Source organism: Eriocheir sinensis, chromosome 9 (genome assembly GCF_024679095.1).
Source record: "Eriocheir sinensis breed Jianghai 21 chromosome 9, ASM2467909v1, whole genome shotgun sequence".
Lineage (NCBI taxonomy): Eukaryota > Metazoa > Arthropoda > Malacostraca > Decapoda > Varunidae > Eriocheir > Eriocheir sinensis.
Window position 1 is genome coordinate 21,008,906 of NC_066517.1, and position 22,328 is coordinate 21,031,233.

General features: G+C 42.2%; 1 protein-coding gene across 4 annotated transcripts in view; it reads right to left on the minus strand.

The window, feature by feature from the left end:
* Window positions 1–22,328, minus strand: part of LOC126996126 (laminin subunit alpha-1-like) — a 213,020-nt gene that overhangs the window by 95,771 nt on the left and 94,921 nt on the right. For all 4 annotated transcript variants that reach the window (XM_050856332.1, XM_050856331.1, XM_050856330.1 and 1 more), the window contains exons 12-22: window positions 21,645–21,799; window positions 20,815–20,917; window positions 20,005–20,109; window positions 18,768–18,910; window positions 18,050–18,135; window positions 17,239–17,375; window positions 16,402–16,616; window positions 15,954–16,148; window positions 15,487–15,607; window positions 15,085–15,193; window positions 14,311–14,379 (exon numbers count right to left, since the gene is read on the minus strand). In XM_050856332.1, the coding sequence (XP_050712289.1) occupies window positions 14,311–14,379; window positions 15,085–15,193; window positions 15,487–15,607; window positions 15,954–16,148; window positions 16,402–16,616; window positions 17,239–17,375; window positions 18,050–18,135; window positions 18,768–18,910; window positions 20,005–20,109; window positions 20,815–20,917; window positions 21,645–21,799 (1,438 nt within the window). The remainder of the gene's footprint in view (window positions 1–14,310; window positions 14,380–15,084; window positions 15,194–15,486; window positions 15,608–15,953; window positions 16,149–16,401; window positions 16,617–17,238; window positions 17,376–18,049; window positions 18,136–18,767; window positions 18,911–20,004; window positions 20,110–20,814; window positions 20,918–21,644; window positions 21,800–22,328) is intronic.

Consider the following 22,328-nt stretch of genomic DNA (forward strand, 5'->3'; position numbering starts at 1 on the left):
CCTCCTCCTCCTCCTCCTCCTCCTCCTCCTCCTCCTCCTACTCCTTCTCTTCCTCCACCTCCAAATCATCTTCCTTTCCGTTCTCCTTCTCCTCCTCCTCTTCCTTCTTCCTCTCCTACTTGTCTCAATTTTTTACTTTGTTGATTTGCTAACCCCTATGGAATCAGTCGAGAGAGAGAGAGAGAGAGAGAGAGAGAGAGAGAGAGAGAGAGAGAGAGAGAGAGAGAGAGAGAGAGAGAGAGAGAGAGAGAGAGAGAGAGAGAGAGAGAGAGAGAGAGAGAGAGAGAAATGAAATATAAAACAGCATCCTTCTTGCCATTATCCTCTCTCTCTCTCTCTTTACCACCTCCACCCCCCCCCCTTCACCATCATCACCACTCCCTTCAGCACCACCCCCTTACCACCACCACTACCCCCACCACCCCCTAACCACCTCCATCACCATCCCCTCAACACCACCATCATCACCTCCATCACACGCTCAATTACCATAATCATGATCTATTTTCACTCCAATAAAGCTAAAGGACAGTATTTCTTTTTTTTTTTTACAGTAAAGGGGAGCAGTTCAAGGGCAAACATTAATAAAAACAAAGAAGTCCAAATTGAAGAGATAAAGGTCGGTACTCTCAGAATCCTCCTTCTCTGACAAGAACTATTTACAAAAGCCTAAAAAGGAGACTAATCGAGTTCTAATGAGTGTTTTCTTAGGTTCAAGTTACAGAGGAAGGGTCAAACTATCAGAAGGGTCATAGAACTACCCCTGGAAATGCCCAAAAATCCTACGAAAGCCTTGTCAAAAATGTGATCTTGTATACGCCTAAATGTTTGAGGACAGACGCTTCCTTCTGTCAAAGGCAAAAAAAGGAGATTAACAGAGTTTTAATGAGTGTTTTCTTAGGTTCGTGGTACAGAAGAAGGGTCAAACTATCAAAAGGGTCATAGAGATACCCCTGGAAATGCCCAAAAGTCCCACGAAAGCCTTGTCAAATATGTGATCTTGGGCGCCGAAATGTTAAAGGATAAACGCTTCCTTCTCTCAAAGCCCACAAAAGGAGACTGATAGAGTTCTAATGAGTGTTTTCTTAGGTTCGTGGTACAGAAGAAGGGTTAAACTATCAGAAGGGTCAAAGAACTACCCCTGGAAACGCCCAAAAGTCCCACGAAAGCCTTGTCAAATATGTGATCTTGTATACGCCGAAATGTTTGAGATGAACCCAAGACGAGTCCCAGCCCAAAGCGTCGAGTCATGTACTCCTGAAGGAAGACAATTGCCGTGTTTACAAGTAGATGACGCTTTACCAGGGTCCAAAAACCTTGATATACGCTGGTTTATTTGTACTGCTCTCTCTCTCTCTCTCTCTCTCTCTCTCTCTCTCTCTCTCTCTCTCTCTCTCTCTTCTTTTTATCCTTTATTCTTTTATCCTTTTAATCTTTTCTCTTATCGTTCTTGTTTTTGAGTCTTTCCTTCTTTAATCTTCTCTCTCTCTCTCTCTCTCTCTCTCTCTCTCTCTCTCTCTCTCTCTCTCTCTCTCTCTCTCTCATTGGGTAAACATCCGCTCCATGATAACATCCACTCAATAAGCATAATGAACATGACCCTTCCCGCCTTGATCAGCTGATACGGACGACCCTGGAGGGAGCATAATGTCCTCCCGCCTGAGTCTACTTCCGTGTTTGGTGATTGAGTAGATGGAGAAATGTATGTAATGGAGGTTGATGTGTCTACGTGTGTTCTATTTTGGAGTTGATGATGTGTGTGTCAGTGATGTGTCCATGTGTGATTCTGCGTGATTTCAAGCGTTACGACCGGCATATGACCACAGATGTTGCGCTGACTAAACGAAACTTTCCAACTTTCTTTTTCAAGCGTTACGAAAAGACAAAAAGACAGAACAAGACGTAAGATTAAGATAAAGAAACTGCAAGGAGACGGAAAGAGAACGGGAGGATAAACGAGACTAGTGAAGGAATAGAGGTGGGGGGGAGGGGGAGGGAGAGGAAGGAGACCAACTAACTCACCTACACCATACAACTGTAAACTCCTACCGTCTTTCCTTCTCCCCCACCTGTACCTTCGCCACTAACACACTTCCTCTGCTTACTATACCCTTGATTAAAAAAAAAAAAAGGGGTGGGGGGGGTGGCGAGATGAAATAGGGGTGTGGGTGATAATTTCGGGGTTGAAAGTTGAAGGGAAGGGGGGAGGATTCTGGGTGAGTTTGGTAGTTATGGGGTTGGTAGTTGGGAAGATGAGGAGGTTAGGAGGGCTCAGGGGTTGAAAAGAAAATATTGGGGATAACTCTTAGGTCCAACCACTGCTCATTTCGCCGTTACACACACACACACACACACACACACACACACACACACACAATTATGAAAAAAACATTAAATTCTACACCCTCACGAAATATAACACCTAAGAAGTATTTGTTTTTGTCGAGACATCTTAACACTACTGAAAACAATCCCCTCGCTAACATGGCTGGTAACAAGAGAGAGAGAGAGAAAAAAAAAGTTAGTTGGGTGGAGACGAGAACATAGAGCAGAATAAAAAATAAAATATGAACGCTACGAAAAGAAACAGACTAAAAGAGATGTTGAAAGATCAGTGTAGTTTTACGAGGAGAGAGAGAGAGAGAGAGAGAGAGAGAGAGAGAGAGAGAGAGAGAGAGAGAGAGAGAGAGAGAGAGAGAGAGAGAGAGAGAGAGAGAGAGAGAGAGAGAGAGAGAGAGAAAGGGGAGACGCGAAGAGGGGTAGGAAGGGAGTTATATGTGTGTGCGTATGTATGTATGTATGTGTGTAAATATGTATGTGTGTAAATATGTATGTATGTATGTATGTATGTATGTATGCCAGAGAGGGAATGACAACGGAAAGAGTAAAAAAAAAAATGAGACAAAAAAAGGACAAAAAAATAACAAGCAGGTTTATGTTTGACAGATGTGAGTGAGTGTGTGTGTGTGTGTGTGGGGGGGGGGGTAATAGTTAACCCCTTACGTCATAGTTTGGTGTGGGAGGGCGGGTGGAAGGGTGGAGGAGGATGTGGGTGGCTGTGGGTGTGGTGATGATGATGATGATTAAAAGGGTAAAAAAAAGCCTGAACAACCACAGACAACTACTTAATAGGCGATCCAAGTGGAGATAGGACAGCACACGCAGGGACCAGGCGGGAAAAAAACAAAAGAAGGTCAAGCGAAAAAAAAAAAGAAAAAATATAACAAAAGAAGGAAGGGTACGGGAAAAAAAATCAAAAGAAGGTCAAGCAAAAAAAAAGAAAAAAGCATAAAGAAAGAACGAAGGGAACAGGAAAAAAAATCAAAAGAAGGTCAAGCAAACAAAAAAAATATATATATAAAAAAAGAACGAAGGGCACGGGAAAAAAAATCAAAAGAAGGTCAAGCGAAAAAAAAAAGAAGAAAATACAAAAAAGAACGAAGGGTACGGGAAAAAATCTAAAGGTCAAGCGAAAAAAAAAAGAAAAAAAGAAAGAAAAGGACGAAGAGTACATTTATAATTGATAAAAAGAAAATATTAATGAGGAAAGTAAAATCAAAACGAGGAAACACATTAGTATAAGCGGAAATAAGACGAAGAGTACATTCAAAATTGATAAAAAAAAAAATAATGAAGAAAGTGATATAAAAACGAGGAAAGTCAAAAATATAAGCAGAAATAAAACATAAAACAGAGAAAAAAAAGCGACGAGTTAAAAGAAAATATAAGAAAAACACATACATTCTCAGCTAAGCAAAAGAAAATAAAGGATAAACTAAAAACCAAAATAAAGAAGAATTATAATAAAGGAAGGCAAAAAGTAAAAAAAAAAAGTTAAATAAAATGAATCCAGGAAAAAAATGACCTTGGAAAACATATTCTGAACATGAGTCATTAATTAACTCATTAGTCACTTCATGCATTATTAATCTCTCTCTCTCTCTCTCTCTCTCTCTCTCTCTCTCTCTCTCTCTCAATTTCTTCAGTCTTTTTCACTTCCTTTACCATCCTTAAACTTCTATTTCCTCTTCTTTCTCTTCATCCTTCCTTCCTATTTTTTTCTCTTTCTCTCTCTTTCCTTTTCTTTTTCTTTTTTTTAAATTTAGAGTAAACAACACCGAACACACTTCCTCTCTCTCTCTCTCTCTCTCTCTCTCTCTCTCTCTCTCTCTCTCTCTCTTAAGCTTTCCCATAGAAGCAAAAACACCATATCATTTGACGTTGTTTACCTCCGAGCTCCCTTTTGTTTACGTTAGTTTGACGGGAAGACAATGAGGGAGGAGGAGGAGGAGGAGGTAAGGGGAGAAGAGGGGAAGAGGAGGAAGACGGGAGGAAGTCTGGGTGGTTTTCCGTGTAAGGGGAGGATTTATGACAGAAGGGAAGTGAGGGGAAGGGATTTAAGAGGAAAGGAGGAAGAATGAGGGGAAGGAAAGGGAGGAAGAAGAGAGGGAAATAAGGAGGGAAGGAGAAGAGGAGAGGCAGAAAGAAGGAAGGCTGAGAAAAATGGAAGGAAGGAAAGGAGAAGGGAAGAGAGAAAGTAGGAAGGATGAGGGGAAGGAAAGAAGAGAGGAATGGAAATAAGGAGGGAAGGAGGAGAGGAGAGGCAGAACGAAGGAAGGCTGAGAAAAATGGAAGGAACGAAAGGAGAAGGGAAGAGAGAAAGTAGGAAGGATGAGAAGAAGAGAAGGAAGGAAGGAAGGAGGGAGAATGAAGAGGGTTGAGGAAAGGCAGAACGTATAGGAAGACTGAGAGAAAAGGAAGGAAGGAAGGAAGGAAAGGAGAAGGGAAGGGAGAAAGTAGGAAGGATGAGAAGAAGAGAAGGAAGGAAGGAAGGAGGGAGAATGAAGAGGGTTGAAGAAAGGCAGAACGTATAGGAAGACTGAGAGAAAAGGAAGGAAGGAAGGAAGGAAAGGAGAAGGGAAGGGAGAAAGTAGGAAGGATGAGAGGAAGGGAAGTAAGGAAGGAAGAAAAGGAGAAGGGAAGAGAGAAAGTAGGAAGGATGAGAGGAAGGGAAGTAAGGAAGGAGGGAGGGAAAGGAGGAGGAAAGAGAGAAAGTAGGAAGGATGAGAGGAAGGGAAGTAAGGAAGGAAGGAAGGAAAGGAGGAGGAAAGAAAGTAGGAAGGATGAGAGGAAGGGAAGTAAGGAAGGAGGGAGGGAAAGGAGGAGGGAGAGGAGGAAGCGAAGGGAAGGGAGGAATGAGGGACATGAGGTAAAGATAACAATGATCTTTTTTGTATTTTTGTCCAAGAAACAGATCATTCAATTTCTCTGTATTTATGTAGTTATTTAATCATCTATCTGTCTATCTATCTACCGTTCAACTCGTATCTACACAGAAAACACACCTCATCCTTATCTAATACATTTATATCTCATGCAAAAGATTTTTCATTATATTTTTTGTTCTTTTGGTTTCCTTTTCTATCTTTCTTACTGTGTTTTTGTTCCTTTAGTTTCCTTTTCTTTCTCTCAAATTCTCACTATTTTCACAGATGCTCCCTCCCTCCTTCCCTTTTTTCTCCTTCCTTAATCTTACCTTAAACAACTTTTTCTTCTCTCTCTCTCTCTCTCTCTCTCTCTCTCAAACACACAGGACGCGAGATAAACAGCCATCGGTCATCTTCTTGAGGCAAACACACACACACACACACACACACACACACACACACACACACACACAATGTTATATACGAGTGAGCTGGAAGAAGGATGGGATGGATAGAGGAAAAGGAGGAGGAGGAGGAGGAGGAGGAAGGAGCTAACCTCATATTTCACAAGAAGTTTACAACAAAAATTCACACCGGTCTCTCTCTCTCTCTCTCTCTCTCTCTCTCCCCCCATAACCCCAGAGCGACCCCATATTACCAAGCCACAGCGCCAAAACATCGACTACATAAACAAAACCAAAAGCACAAAACCTCGACTTCTTACGAGCATGAGAGAGAAAACGTTTGAATTCCTCGTGACAAGCTTGGGCATAATCAAAACGACAGGATTTTAATCAGCGCCGAGTCAACATAATCTCTTCACTTTGGCCCACGACTTGACCTTAATGGTGGCGTTGCTGGGCTCGAATATAACGCGGCTTTGTCTCAAATATGTTTATAGTTTTAAGCAGTGGCGAAGGAAAATAGTCATGTGTTGTTTTTGTTTGTTAATTCGGCTCTGATTTTAAACCAACTTGACTGACCTTGTGGTTCAGCCGCACACACACACACACACACACACACACACACACACACACACACATTCGCGCGCACGCACACACACGCATAATCTGTGTGTGTGTGTGTGTGTGTGTGTGTGTGTGTGTGTGTGTGTTACAAGGCTCTCGGACAAGGAGAAAGATGCATATCAATTAAAGTGGCAGACCCGCCCTCTCTCTCTCTCTCTCTCATTCGTGTTTTTTTTATAAGAGAAGTGCTTTTGAGACCAGGAGAGAGAGAGAGAGAGAGAGAGAGAGAGAGAGAGAGAGAGAGAGAGAGAGAGAGAGAGAGAGAGAGAGAGAGAGGACAGAGAAATACGGCACAACATTTAACTTACACTACACAAACGCCACGGTCCGTTCACCTCTTCCTCCTCTTCCTCCTCCTCCTCCGCCTCTTCCTCTTCCTCCTCCTCCTCCGCCTCTTCCTCTTCCTCCTGTCTGACCTAATTTTACTTCCACAAGACTGAGATGAAGACGAAGAGAAGGAAGAAAAAAAGGAAGAAAGGAAGGAAGGAAAGAAGGAAGGAAGGAAGAGAAGGAAGGAAGGAAGGAAAAAAGGCAGGAAGGAAGGAAGGAAGGAAGGAAAGAAGGAAGGAAGAGAAGGAAGGAAGAAAGGAAGGAAGGAAGGATGGAAGAAAGGAAGGAAGGAAGGAAGAGAAGGAAGGAGGGAAGGAAGGAAAAAAGGCAGGAAGGAAGGAAGGAAGGAAAGAAGGAAGGTAGTGAAGAAGAAAGAAAGAGAAGGAAGGGAAGAAAAAGGAAGGAAGGAAGGAAGGAAGGAAGAGAAGAAAGAAATTGAAGAAAGGAAGTGAAAGAAGGAAGAAAGGAAGAGAAGGAAGGGAAGAAAAAGGAAGGAAACACTTTATCTAATCTTAAATCTCGTCTGGTTCATCTGAGGTTAAGTGGAGGAGGTTTTGGGGTGTTTTAGCGGGTGAGAGAGAGAGAGAGAGAGAGAGAGAGAGAGAGAGAGAGAGAGAGAGAGAGAGAGAGAGAGAGAGAGTCAGACTTATCACCTGAGCAAGAGATGGACGGAGCGGTTTCTTTTTATGCTTCTAAAGGCGTTTGTCTTAATGTCAGAAAGGAAGGAGGGAGGGAAGGAGAGGGGAGGGAGGGAGGGAAGGAAGGAGGGTAAGAGAAAAGGAGGACATGTTTATAGTAGTGTAAGCCGGAGTGAAGGAAGGGCAAGAGGAAGGGAGGAAGAGGAGGAAAGAATGAATGAAAACAGTGAATGAAGGAATGGAAGAATGAGGAAGAAAGGAAGAGGTAAGAAGGATGAAATAAGAATAAGAATGTAAGCTAGAGAGATGGCAAGGAAAGAAGAAGGGAAGGAGACAAGAATAAAGAAAGGGGGAGTAGAAAGTAAATGAATAAATGGAAGAACGGAAGCAAGAAAGAGGTAAAGAAGGAAAAAATTAAGGGAGTTAGTAAGGGAAAAATAAAAAGACTTAAGGTTAGAGGGTATGAAGGAAGGAAGAGGGGGAAATAAAAAAAAATGAACAGTAAGCAAAAAAAAGGAAAAAGGGAAGGAAGGAAGGAAGGACGGAGGGAAGAATAGGAGGAAGGAAGAAAGGGAGAAAGGAAGAGATGGAAGGAAGAAAGAAAGAAAGAAAGAAAGAAAGAAAGGAAGGAAGAGATGGAAGGTAAGATTAGAAAACGCTGAGTAAGGAGGAAAATGAGCAAAGGATAAAATGAATGAAAAGATCAGAGGTGAAAATATATTAAGAAAGGAACAAAGGAAGGAAGGAAGGAAGAATAGAAGGAAGGAAGGAAGGAAGGAAGGAATAGATGGAAAGTAAGATTATAAGACACTGAGGAAGGAGGAAAATGAGCAAAGGATAAAATGAATGAAAAGATCAGAGGAGAAAATATATTGAAAAAGGATCAAAGGAAGGAAGGAAGGAAGGAAGAACGGAAAAAGACAAATATAGAAAGAGAACACACGCAAGTGAATAAAAAAAGGAAGAAAAGAAAAGAAAACAAGGAAGAACACACTTAAAGGAAGACAGGAAGAGGAAGGAAGAAGAGGAAAGGAATAAAAAAAAAGAAGAGAAGGTCAACGAACAGAGAGAGAGAGAGAGAGAGAGAGAGAGAGAGAGAGAGAGAGAGAGAGAGAGAGAGAGAGAGAGAGAGAGAGAGAGAGAGAGAGAGAGAGAGAGAGAAACACACTATGATGCAAGGAAGGGGACGTAAATCAGGAGGAGGAGGAGGAGGAGGAGGAGGAGGAGGAGGTAACATATGGCAAGGATGATGCATTGGATAATCTTTGATGGTGGTGATGGCGATTATGATGATGATGATGATGACGATGGAGGTGATGATGGAGGAAACCAAATGAAGAAAATGAATACTAATGACATGTGGCGAAGGAGGAGGAGGAGGAGGAGGAGGAGGAGGAGGAGGAGAACAGGAATATGTGTAAACGAAAAATAAAGAAAGACGATGACGGTAACAACGATGACGACGAAGGCGAAAAAGAAGAAGAAGAAGAAGAAGAGGAAGAAGAAGAAGAAGAACAACAACAACAACAACAACAACAACGCAACGAAAACAACAACACTCAAACACGAAAACACAAAATTAGGACAACGATAAAGGATAAGAAGTAAAGGAAGAGGAGGAGGAGGAGGAGGAGGAGGAGGAGGAAGAGGAGGAGGAGGAGGAGGACCATGTGAGGATAGGAAGCTTTTACACAGTCATGTCAACAGGTTATCTCCTCCCAAAGAAGAGAGAGAGAGAGAGAGAGAGAGAGAGAGAGAGAGAGAGAGAGAGAGAGAGAGAGAGAGAGAGAGAGAGAGAGAGAGAGAGAGAGAGAGAGAGAGAGAGAGAGAGAGAGAGAGAGAGAGAGAGAGAAGGGTAACCTCATCAGGAGATAATGAGGTTAGTGACCAATAAACGGAAGAAGAATCCATGTAAGGAGGAGGAGGAGGAGGAGGAGGAGGGAGAGAAAAATGAAGGAAAGAAAGGAAAGGGAATATCCGGGAAGGACGAAGATGGAAGTAATGAGTTAGGAGGAGGAGGAAGGAATAGAAGAGAAGAAAGGAAATGGAAAGGGAGGAAGGAGAGAAAATAAATGGAGGAGGAGGAAATAATGTAAATAAAAGGGGATGGAGGATGGAAGATAAACGAAGGAGAATGAAGGAAGCAAAGGGAGAGAAGAAGGAAAACACATGAAAAAGAGCAGAAGAGAACCAGGAAGGAAGGATTAAAGAAGAGGAGGAAGGAGGAGAAAGAAAGGAGATAAAAGGGAAATACAGGAGAAAGTGATAAAGAAGTAGTAAAGAGAGGAGAAAGAAGGAGGAAAACGCATGAAAAAAAAAAAAGCAGAAGAGAACCAGGAAGGAAGGATTAAAGAGGAGAAGGAAGGAAGAGAAAGAAAGGAGATAAAAGGGAGATACAAGAGAAAATTATAAAGAATTAGTAAAGAAAGAGGAAAGGAGGAAGACGGAGAGGTAAGGAAGGAGAGAATGGTCAGGAAGGAGAAAAAAATGTCGAGAAGGAGGAAAGGAAGGAAGGAAGGAAGGAGGAGAAAGGACGGGAAAGGAGGTAAGGAGGAGGGAGGGAGACAAGGAGGGAGGCATTAGCGAGGAGACAGGGAGTGATGGAGGAAGTGGAGAGACAAGAGAGATAGGAGGAGGAGGAGGAGGAGGAGGAGGAGGAGGAGGAGGAGGAGGAGGTGGAGAAGGAGGAGGAAGATATGAAGCAGAAAAAATAAAAACCGATGAACTAGAACGAGATAAATAAGAATACAAAAAAAAATAATAGAAAATAAGAATGAAGAGGAGGAGGAGGAGAAGGAAGAAGGAGTAGAAGGAAGATAAACAGTAGTATATGGAGAAGGAAGGAATGAAAAGTAAAGGAAAAAGAAGAGTATAAATAGTAGAAATAGGAAATGCAGGAATAAAAATAGAAATAGACATAGGAAGAGTAGGAACAGGAGTAAAAATATAAGAAGCGTATGAACAAAATAGGAGAAGTAGAAAGAGTAGCGAAGAGAAAAACAAGGTGAAGTAGATATAGTAATAATAAGAGTAAAAATAAATGTAATAATAATAATAATAACCATAAAAGTAGGAAGAGGAAGAATGACAATGGCAGAAGGTGAAGAACGAGCGGGAAAAGGAGCAAGAAAAGTAGAAAATAATAGATAAATAGAAGAAGGAAGAAGAGGAATGACGATAGCAGTAGAGGAACGAGTGAAAAGAGAAGCAAAATTAATTAGAATAAGAAAGAAAGGAGAAGCAAAAAATATTAATAGCAGAAGTAGGCCGCGTAGGTGTAGGCCGGGCGGTGAAAATGACTGTGATGTATTTGGCCACCACTCCGGCAGCTTCCCTGTAATCAATTAAAGGGGCCAGGACGCCACGCCCCTCCTCGCTGAAGACGGGGAAGGGGAAGGGAGGGGAAGGAGAGCGGAAGGGGAGCGGAAGGGGAAGGGAGGGGAAGGGGAGCGGAAAAGGAAGGGGAAGGAGAAAGGAAGGGGAAGGGGGAGAGGAAGGGAAAGGTGAACACACTCTCCACGGGGGCCCAAACACCGACACGGAACCCATTCACACGCTTTCTTAAATCCCATTATAATTTTTTTTTACAGTAAAGGGGGAAAAAGAATGAAAACAAAAGAGCCCGCTAAGCACTGCTACTATAGAAGGAAGTAAAGAATATAAAAGTGGCGAAAAGAGAGGTCAATTTCGGGTGGGCATTCTAGTATATATTTTCCATAGGTGCGTGTTAATCAAAGATAAACGGTAACAAATCCATCTTTATCCTCTTTTACATTTTTTTTGTACTATGGATAACAAAAGCTACAAATGGATAAAAGAACGAACGAAAATGAGACAGGTAAACTATAGGAAATTAAAATAAAAAAATGCCCACAACTAAAGTGTAAAGCATATTCAACGTATCGTAAACGCAGACACATTCATATTATGCACGTAACGAAAATGGCATCCTAGTAATTTTATCCGCAACTAAAGTTTTATGTTTCCACCTCAGAGTCCAGTAATTCACTTAAGGCGGGAGTCCCACAGTGCCCTCACGCGTCCATGCCCCTTATGAACCCTGGAGTAGCGGCAGGAGCAGGAGGGCGTGAAAGAAAACGGCCCCACAACCCGAACCATAAAAGGTGACTAAAAGAATTTGCCTCAATAATGTACGTGAAAGAAAACGGCCCCCACAACCCGGACCATTAAAGGTGACTAAAAGAATTTGCCTCAATAATGTACGTGAAAGAAAACGGCCCCCACAACCCAGACCATAAAAGGTGACTAAAAGAATTTGCCTCAATAATATACGTGAAAGAAAACGGCCCCCACAACCCGAACCATAAAAGGTGACTAAAAAATTTGCCTTAACAATATCCGTGAAAGAAAACGGCCCCCACAACCCAGACCATAAAAGGTGACTAAAAGAATTTGCCTCAATAATATACGTGAAAGAAAACGGCCCCAACAACCCGGACCATGAAAGGTGACTAAAAATTTTGCCTTAATAATATACGTGAAAGAAAACGGCCCCCACAACCCGAACCATAAACGGTGACTAAAAGAAAATACCTTAATAATGTAACAAAAGAAAAAAAATATACAAAGCCATGATAAATACACTGGTTTGACCCACATAACTACTTAACTTTACACGCACTCTCCTCTTTCTATTCCTCCAAACATAGCTTAATATGCCCCTAGATTGTAGTTCATATGTTCTGTCCCTTAATGTCTACTCCACTAACTAAATCAAGGCCTTTATTTTTTATCACTTGTCCCCAACAATTGTATCTTTTTAGTTTCCTGGTGCTACTTCCACATGTATCCTTAGTTGTATAATCACACTCTGTACTGCCTGTTTTTTTTTTTTTTTTTTTTTTTTTTTTTTTTGGTATTTCGTTGGGGATATACTGGGGGTTGGGATGGCATGCTCCTCCCTTCTCCTTTGTTGTTTACTTGCAACAATACACTATCAATCAATCAAATAAATATGTATATAAAAGAGGTTTCACACACTCGAGTCAAATTGAAAGGGTAACTAAAAGGAAATATATATAGCTTCACAGACACACTAAAAGAAAACGCAAAAAAATAGGAATAAGATACTGTACCATGCATAAACTCGAGACGAATTAAAAGGGAGACTAAAAAATATATACACACCCACAATCATTGAAAAAGGATAACGTACGGATGTGAAAGAATATATAAACCCAAGAACAAGCTATAAATCGTCTACATCGTTTTCGGGTGTACTGGTGACTTACCTTAAAGACTCTTTGTCCGCTGTCACCCAAATGATATGCAGGATGGAAATAACAAAAAAATCATACATATTTGGAAGATGAGGAGGGCAAGAGAGATGATGGAGGAAAACATGAAAAAAAAAAGAATGTAGGAAGCAGAGGAGGATGTAAGATATGAAGGATGAAGAAATAAAATCAAGCAAATATGGAAGAGGATGGCTAGAGAGACGACATAGGGAAAAAAAAGAAGAAATAGGAAAAAAAATGATATGAAGAGGATGTAAAGCAGGAGGAGGAGGAAGAGGAGGAGGAGGAGGTAATATATGGCAAGGATGATGCATTGGATAAACTTTGGTGGTGGCGGTGAAGGCGATTATACGATGAATGATTATACGAAGAAAAAACTCAATCGTATATGGAAGACAAGAAGAACAAAAGAGATGACAGAGGAAGAAAAAAAAGAGAAAATAGGAAAAATATCGAAATGAAGGATATTGTTAAAGAGCAAATATGGGAGATAAGGAGAGAATAGGTGACGGAGAAGGAAAGAAAATAAACATCAAGAGAAAAATAGAACACAAAGAATTAATTTAGATAACTTTGTGTAGCGTGAAGGATGAAAAAAAAAGCAAAAACGAGAGAGAGAGAGAGAGAGAGAGAGAGAGAGAGAGAGAGAAATATACCTGAATGAAATATCTAAGCTGACAAGGACTAAGCGGGAGGCATAACAACGATGAAAAATATTTAAGGCCTTGACGGGGAGCATATATGGGCAAGGAGGAAGGAAGGGCGTACGGAGTGAGGGTGGAGTACATCAAGGGAGCAGCAACATACAATGGAAGGGTGTGGCTGCAAGGGAAGGGAAGGGAAGGGAAGGGAAGGAGGTGAGGGAGGGGTAGGTTAGGTAAGGTAAGGTTGGCATAGATCTGAGTATGTATTTATTAGGCAAGACAGAGGTTAAAACAGCAGGGAGTATTAAGGTGTGGTAAATACATGTTAAAAAAAAGAAGGGTGGGTTTTAGAATGAAGAGATAAGAGTTTAAGGTAAGTAAGGTTAGACAAGGTTAGACCAGGGTATATTTTTCTTAGGTAGGGAGTATTAAGGTGTGCCAAAGTGTGGGAGAGAGAAGGAAAGAAATCTATAAATGAAGGGAAGGGGTATGAAGATGCAGGAAAGGAAAGACAGGGTAGATGGGCAAAGGAGGAAGGGAAGGAAAAGGGCAAAGGAGGAGGAATAAAAAAAGGAGAAAATGAGGTAGAATGGATGAATGAGGTAGAAAGGAATTAACAAGGTAGCAGTGACGGGCCAAATTTGTGACTTTACCGTGTAGCAGCGACGGGCCAAATTTGTGACTTTACCGTGTAGCAGCAACGGGCCAAATTTGTGACTTTACCGTGTAGCAGCGACGGGCCAAATTTGTGACTTTACCGTGTAGCAGCAACGGGCCAAATTTGTGACTTTACCGTGTAGCAGCGACGGGCCAAATTTGTGACTTTACCGTGTAGCAGTGACGGGCCAAATTTGTGACTTTACCGTGTAGCAGCGATGGGCCAAATTTGTGCCATGATATGAACCCCCAAGAATAGATGATACATAAACTGATCACAAATGCGTTGATATATATTATGAAATGGTTTGTGGAAGTGATGATTTTTTTTTCATTTTTCTCGCTTAGAGGGACCATTGAGAAACATGATCCCTGATGCAACCGGGTTAAAAATGGAAAACAACAGGACGAAGAAAGGAGGAATGAGGTAGGAGGAATGAAGAAAGGAGAAAACAAAAGGAAGTACGGGGAGGAATGATGTACTAGGGAAGGACAGAGAGGAGTTGCACTGTGCTAATAGATGAGTGAACAATGCTCTGGGTACTCACGTGAACAGCCCTGGGCGAGGGAGCCATAGTGGTTGGGGAGGCACTGGGAGCATGTCTTGCTGGTAACGCCTGGGATGAGAACAAAAAGATGAAATACAGAAAAACACAAGCAACAGAAAATAATGTGAGGTAGGGAATGTATAGAATCTGAGAGGAAAAGAAAGATCACACTTGTAAATCCAGAAAACTAGATAAAATACAGAAAAACACATGGAACAGAAAATGATATGAAGCAGTGAATCTATAGAATCTGAGAGGAAAAGAAAGATTATACTTGTAAATGCATAAAATTAGATAAAATACAGAAAAACACATGCAGCAGAAAATAATGTAAAGCAGTGAATGTATAAAATCTGAGAGGAAAAGAAAGATTATACTTGTAAATGCAGAAAATTAGATAAAATATAGAAAATACACACGCAACAGAAAATCATATGAAGCAGTGAATGAATAGAATCTGAGAGGAAAAGAAAGATCACACTTGTAAATTCAGAAAACTTCAAAGGGAAATAAACAAAAAATAAAGAACTTTTACCAGACAAACCATTATAAACAAAAGCAAAAATTGAAGGGAAAATAAAACACACAATCTCACCTTGAAAGAAATCCTCCTATGTATTGTGATTATTTCTATATGGCCTTGGGTTGGTCTGCCTCCTCTTATCACAAAAACTAAATAAATGTCAATACTTCACAAGGGCTGTATGTAATAATGCAAGTAGCAAGCTAGGTGTTAAGTAACTATGACCTTCAGTTAGAGTATATGTGACCTACCCGGCTTGCAGGGACACTGGCCGGTGAAGGGGTCACAGATCTGGCTGGTGGATCCCTCGGGGTCACACTGGCACCGCGGGCAGCCCTCGTTCACACCCCCGTGGCCTCTCTGGGGGAGAAGGAAAGGAAGGTGGAATTATAGCTATAGATTTACCCTAATTCAACAGCCATGGTTTTACCCTTTAATTACTAGCCATTTCATTGACAGATGTACTATGCTGTCAATGAATAAGAGCTCAGGCAAGTGGATTTGAACCCTAGATTAAAACAATATAAAGACAAAGAAGACCAGGGAAAGGAAATAAGAAAAAAGATAAAGACAATAAAGAATGGTATAAGACCCTTTTAGTCCCTCCCACAGCAGCAGCACGGGACACAGAGGAGACCCGTGCCAGTACTCACCCTGCACCGGTCACACTGCCGCCCAGCAAAGAGAGGTCGGCACTGGCACTGTCCCGTCGTGGGGTCACAGCGCGGGGAGAGTGACCCTCGTTCATGGCATCCACAGCTCAGGCATTGACCTCTGTGTGGGAGAATAAAAAAAACAATAATACACTCATGCAGAACACATTTAAATACATTCCAGTGCTGGGCTAAGTTGACTGGGAAAGAATAGTGTTGTTATCATAGCTTGACTCAGAATACACAGCTGATCAAACAGTACTCAATCTAGCTCAATGCCACTCACGTAATACCGGAGCAAGCAATACTCTCTCCTATGAAAATATAAACAGATAACAAATGAAAATAGAGACACTCCATAACTTGTGAAAAAAAAAAGCCTTCCTCCTCATTCAAACACATCATAGTCCTAGGGTTGACTTTCACATGTGTCTGTAAGGTCAGGAGTGAGCCGAGCCCTGACTGACCTGCTGGCGTCCCCGTAGTAGTTCTCCTTGCAGCGTTCACAGTGCCAGCCGGCCGTGTTGCCCGTACACTTGAGGCACTGGCCGGTCTGGGAGTCACAGGTGCCCGGCTCACGCAGGTCAAGGTTCCCATTACACTCGCAGGGCTGGCAGTAGTTACCAGGCTTGAAAGGGTTGCCAAAGTACCCATCAGCACACCTGGGGATGATGACAGATGCAGGTGAGCCATTTTTTCAGTAGTCTGTGCTTCCAAAAAAGCGAGTACTTAAAATATTGTCTACTACAACACGCTCAAATCTCAATTTATTTAGTTTTTTAACTTTTAAGGAAAGGCAAATGTGTGGTAATTGTAAATATTATGTTCCCTATACCATACTCAAATTACAGCCTGTAAATACACTAGAAAAGAAATAAATATAGCTAGTATTGGGTGACATCTATCCTCCCTCACCTCTCACACTTGGGTCCAGTGTAGCCTGTCCGGCACTGGCACTTGTAGCCCCCAAGGTCGAGGTCCGGCACACATCTTGGGGTGAAGTGGTTGGAGCCGAGGGGCAGCGGGCACTCGCAGGGCTGGCAGGCATCGGGTGTCCCAAGGGTGGCGTCCCCAAAGAAGCCGGCAGCGCAGCGCTCACAGCGTGGGCCAACCGTGTTGTGTTTGCACTCCTGAGGTGGTGAAGAAAACAAACAGTTGATTCTGAGGCACTGACTCTCTTCATAATTGTTACTGGAGTGTATACATTACTTCTTTACTTCTGATATGTAGGCAAAAGCTTTGATGAGAAGAGGGAGCATCACAACACCTCTCCAAATTATTCTGGCCTCTCTGTCTTGGGATTCTCACTACACACTATATGCAGGAGAACCACCATTGGGGGCTTTTGTATTTCCTCCTTTTTTCCCTTAAATTGCTTCCCTATTGTAACAAAAGGCTTATGAAGTGTCTCAGCTAGAAATGGACACCTTGCATAGCTTGTGTTAAGGCAGTTGGCACCAGTAAAGGCTGGCAAGTGTATAGAAAAAACTTGACCGTGCTTTTGGTGCCTTAATGGGACACTACCATCAGCAGGGCAAGGCTGACAGGACAAGAAGAGTATCCAGATCATTACCGAATGGGTTTATATTAATGCTCATAATCAACAGTCTTCCACAACAACTATTAAAAGTAAGCTGAGTAGCCATACTAGTGCTTCTGATTTGATATACATTCTTGTTTTATGCTCTGCAGGTTACAGGAGTTTCAGATCACTAGCAGCACAAATGTCAGAGAGCATCATGAGCCACCTACCCCACAGGCCCCGGTGTAAGGGTTGCAGGTGTCCACGTGGCCGTTACAGTCACACTTCCGACACTCTCCCCCGAAGATGGTGTTGTTGACGCGCCAGTAGCCTGGCTCACAGCTCTCGCAGGACAGCCCAGTGAAGCCTGAGGATGATACACACAACTTTCTCATTATTTTTATACAATGTTTCTGTCACTGACTTTGCATAACAAGAGGAATGATCATGAGCAAAAGAAAAAGCTACCTATCTGGAAATGTTCTTCCCAAATGTCTGAATTTACATAACCAAAAGGAAAAATTATGAAGAAAAAATTAAATCTCTATCTGTTTCGGTATTCTTTCAATATGTTGGTACCTTTATGGTGCAGAGAAATCTAGAAATCTATGGGTCAGGGTTTTATTTGACTAACTTAGGATGAATGAAGCCCACACTGGAATAAAAAAATCCTTGACAGGAAGATCATGCCACTGTGATAACCCCAGTCTACCTTGGGATGATTTAAGGGGCTATTACACTGGGCAAATTTTCCGTGGATCTTCAGTCAAACCACGATTTCCGCTAGCGTGGTTCTCATATTTCCGCGGTTTTCTGACGTGTCCACAATCTTCCAAAGCTATGGTAGATTTCACCGAGGAACGACGGTATTACTCACCATCAGCAGCAGCAGCAATGACAAGAAACAAATGAGAACCACGCCAGCGGAAATCGTGGTTTGACTGGAGACCCATGGAAAATTTCCCCAGCGTAATAGCCTCTTTACAGAAGGAGGATCACACACCACAATAAAGGCATGTGTACCACCCTTGCCCTGCTCACCTGGGGGGCAGCTGCAGCGCTCCACGGCCCCCGTCACCAGTGTGGCCGTGCCCTCTGCCCCGTACTCCAGGATCACGTCATGCAGGCTGGGGAAGGTGCACATGTATTGAAATAATTTTGTATGAGATTTAATTCCTCTTTCAAACAACAGAGATGTATATTATCAAGTTAAACTGATGCCTGAACGTCACATGAGTGCCATAGAAAATGATCATGCTTTTTAATGAAGAAAGGAGATACTGTAACGGTTTAATCTCTTTCAGTTAAGAGATTTGTATTGTGGTTTAATATTTGCTTACAGTTCACACATCTATAGCTTAGTTATTTTTCACACAATAAGAACTTTATTATGTATGGCTTAAGTTTTGCCTCAACTCTCCGTATGCAATGAGACAATTTTTCGACAGCAGTAGTATATCGGATTGTTTAACTTTTCAATTCACATATGCATCAAGGGACGCAACTTTTGTATGGACTTTGATATCTCTCTCATACAACAGAAACTTTTTATTGTATACTTGAACTCTTGCCTCCTAACCTACATATCCACTATTTCTTTTGACAGAATTCAGAATATATGGAATGATGGAATACAGAAAACCCAAAGAAAATAACACCAACTAAAACATAATGATAAATACAGAAGACCCCAAGAAAATGACATTACAGGCGTTCTCAAAAGGGTTCCTCAAGGGTCACAGGCAGGTACTGTACTCACATCCCTTCAATCTGGACAGTGTGGAACCTCGCTCGAATCATCAGACTCTCAAAGGAGCTGAGGATCTCCATCATCTCCCGCCTGGTCACCGCCCGGCCCTTGTACTGCTTGGACTTGGTGTTGGGTCCTATGTCTGACAGGTCCTGTGGAGGTAAAATGTTGTGCAGGTAAAGGTGGGAGGAGGAGGACAACAAATTGGAAGCTGGGTTGCCATAGTTCCTGCGTTCCTCGTACTTTTAACCCCTAGATGGCGGATTTCCTACAGTCAGACCTCACCAAGCTATAGGAGCGGAACAAAAAGTGGCTGCTACAATTCAGTGAAGAAAAATGTAAAGTCCTGCACCTTGGGAGGGGATATCCAGCGCACCAATACCACATGGGAAGCACTCCACTATCCACCACAGAGGCAGAGAAAGACCTGGGACAATATGTTACCACGCTACCAGTGAAGGCCAAATCCGTGCCAATCGCAACGGACGGGTTAATTTGCTAGCTAATATTTGGTTACTAGCCTGCTCACTCATTTGGCTTACCTTTCCTTTGCATGTTAATAAAGGGAAAAGTTCAAACATAGAATAAAAAACAGACAGCAGGCACATCACCACTTACTGTATAGACAAAACCTAAAAGCATTTATATTTCATCAGTCAACAGGACAAAAGGGTTATCCAAATAAGATGAAATGCTGTGAAAACAAGAGTGACTTTGGAGAGATTTGAGATATGAGGAGGCTGAGCATCACGGAAGAAATGGCTATGGACCGGCAACAGTGGAGAAGGCTCATATCCCATCCAACCCCACCACAGGGAATAAATGGACGTTAAACGATGATGATGATGAGGAGGAGGAGGATGATGACCTTAACTGTGCCGATAAATTAAAATCCAATTACTTTAAGACTCAATTTGTGGAGAGGGCTGATGGTGATATTCAAAACTTACTGGCCTCTACATAAAGAAAACCAAAGACAGAAAACACGAGGCTTTATGACAACCTCCACTGAATAGACATATCACTCTTTTTCACAAGGATGCAGCACCTCTACATATGTTAACAGAATAATGAAGACTAGACATAACACTACTCTCTGTGAGCTATAAAACCTACGAGCTCATTGTTACTATGTGCTATACTATTAAGGGAAATTAAAAGGAAGAAGACTGAGAGAAGAGGGGAAGAAAATAAAATGCAAGAGGAAGAGAGAAGAGGATTAAGCATGCGACATTTACGAGCATACCTTAGGGAAGTGGAACCATCCATGCTCATACAGAGGAATCTCCAGGACGGTGGACTTGAGTCTCCGGTACACATTGTCTCCATAAGCGATGCGATACCCAGCGCCCTGAAAAGGAGGTTAAATTAAGTACACAAGCCTCTAACATGATCTGCAGGCCTGCTATTTGCTGTGACTCCTGGTAGAATTAACCCGGTAGCAGCGACGGGCCAAATTTGTGGCTTTATCGTGTAGCAGCGATGGGCCAAATTTGTGGCTTTACCGTGTAGCAGCGATGGGCCAAATTTGTGGCTTTACCGTGTAGCAGCGATGGGCCAAATTTGTGGCTTTACCGTGTAGCAGTGACTGGCCAAATTTGTGCCATGATATAAATCCCCAAAAACAGATGATGCATAAACTGATCACAAATGAATTGATATATATTATGAAATGGTTTGTGTGAGTGGTGATTTTTCTCATATTTCTTGCTTAGAGGGACTATTAAGAAACATGATCCCTGCTGATACCGGGTTAATAAGTCTTTTGAATTATCTGATCTTCTAGTGGCCTACCCCAATTTTTTCTAGGATTACTTTTTTTTTTTTACAACAAAGGAGACAGCTCAAGGGCACAAAAAAAGGAAACAATAATAAAAAAGGCCCGCAACTCGCTGCTCCTATAAAAAGAATCAAAAGAGGTGGCCGAAAGAGAGGTCAATTTCGGGAGGAGAGGTGTCCTGATACTACATGGCTTATACAGTATTGTGTTGTGAATTATATGGGTACACAGTCAAATTTTGCTTCCCTTAGTGCACGGTAGTCTGGCTCTGCATACCTCAATAATGACATCCGGGCAGCGCGTGGCCTGGCCAGACGTGTCTCCTCTCAGCTGGACCCACGACACCTTGATCTTCAGGGTCTGGCCGTACGAAGTCATCCTGGGAAGGGAAAGGAGGCCAAATAATGCAAGGTGTCATTCAGACCCTAAAGGAAACAAGACACACAGATGATTGGCTAAAGCTTCCTTGGAAAATTAGTTATGCATAGGAATAACTTGATAACAGTCTGAGAGCCAGGCATCATGGGAGAAGAAGAAGAAATAGAAAAGGAAGAACGTGACATGCTATTCACATCTCAGATAAACTACATCAGACTCAGACATTGAATAAAGTCTGACTGGACAATTACCTCAAGAATACACACAAATTGAAACATTCCAGAATTCGTTTTATGGGACAAGAGAATATATATATATATAAAAAAAAAAATAAAGCATGTATAAGAGCAAAATATCTAATTTAAAACCAAAATGAGAAAAATACACAAAAATATAAATATCAAGGAGTGAAAATTTTAAGTATATGAGGCATTAAACTACTAGGTTCTCTGCCCCTGCTGTTGTAGTTAGGGCGTAAAGGTGTTGGGGGAAGGTGGGCTGCGGTGAGAAGTAGAGTATAATTTAGTAGATGACTGGGGGAGGGGGGGGGGAAGGGGGTTAAATGATTAAGTCCATGTATATGAAGATACAGATGATCAAGCACCTTCAGCTACAGCACAAAGTAGATTATTTTACAATTTTTCTTTGGACTTTCTACAAGATCTTTTTTGCTGTGCTTGGCTTCTGTGGTTTTCTCGGTTGTCACATCCCCAAAACACATCATTTACCTGGAGCCAAGGTACTCCTGAGGCGCCAGGAAGTAGTAGGAGTTGAAGCGGGACATCTCGTCGTGGGCGATCCTCACGTCGTTCTCTTCGTGCACCGCCACCACCACCCGCCGACGCAGCAAGTCTGTCACCTGCCAGTTGGCCCGCTCCAACACCTGTGGGGGTTAAGAAAACGGTCATGAGGTAGTGAAAGGGAAGAGCTAGGGGTATACACTATAGCTGTGCATGGCTTTGGTTCTCATCTCCTTCTCATTGCCCCTTGAGGCTCTGTTGGGCAAGAACTCGTTACTACAAGACGCAGGGTACATGTGTAGTGCGGCGACTATGCCTGATGATGAGCCTCCCATAACCCACTTAGCCAGCGGGGTTCCTCTTTGGCCGACTCGGTAGGGTACACAGTCACGCTGGTCACGGGTTCAATTCCAGACAGCCGGCGAATACCCTCTTCTGGTCTTGATTAATTTCTTGTGTGTTTCGATACACACAGAGGTCGTGTTGAAGAAGAGAGGAAATAGAAAAAGAGAAAATAAAATCTCGGGGCATGACACGTGTGACATCTGGGTTACCACAGTTTACCTTATTCTCAGGTTTCCCCAGGCACTCAAATATCAACTCAATAATGGAGGATGAACAGCCGAGTAGGAGTGACTGCAAGAGGGTTGGGAATCACTGGGGTAAAGAAGA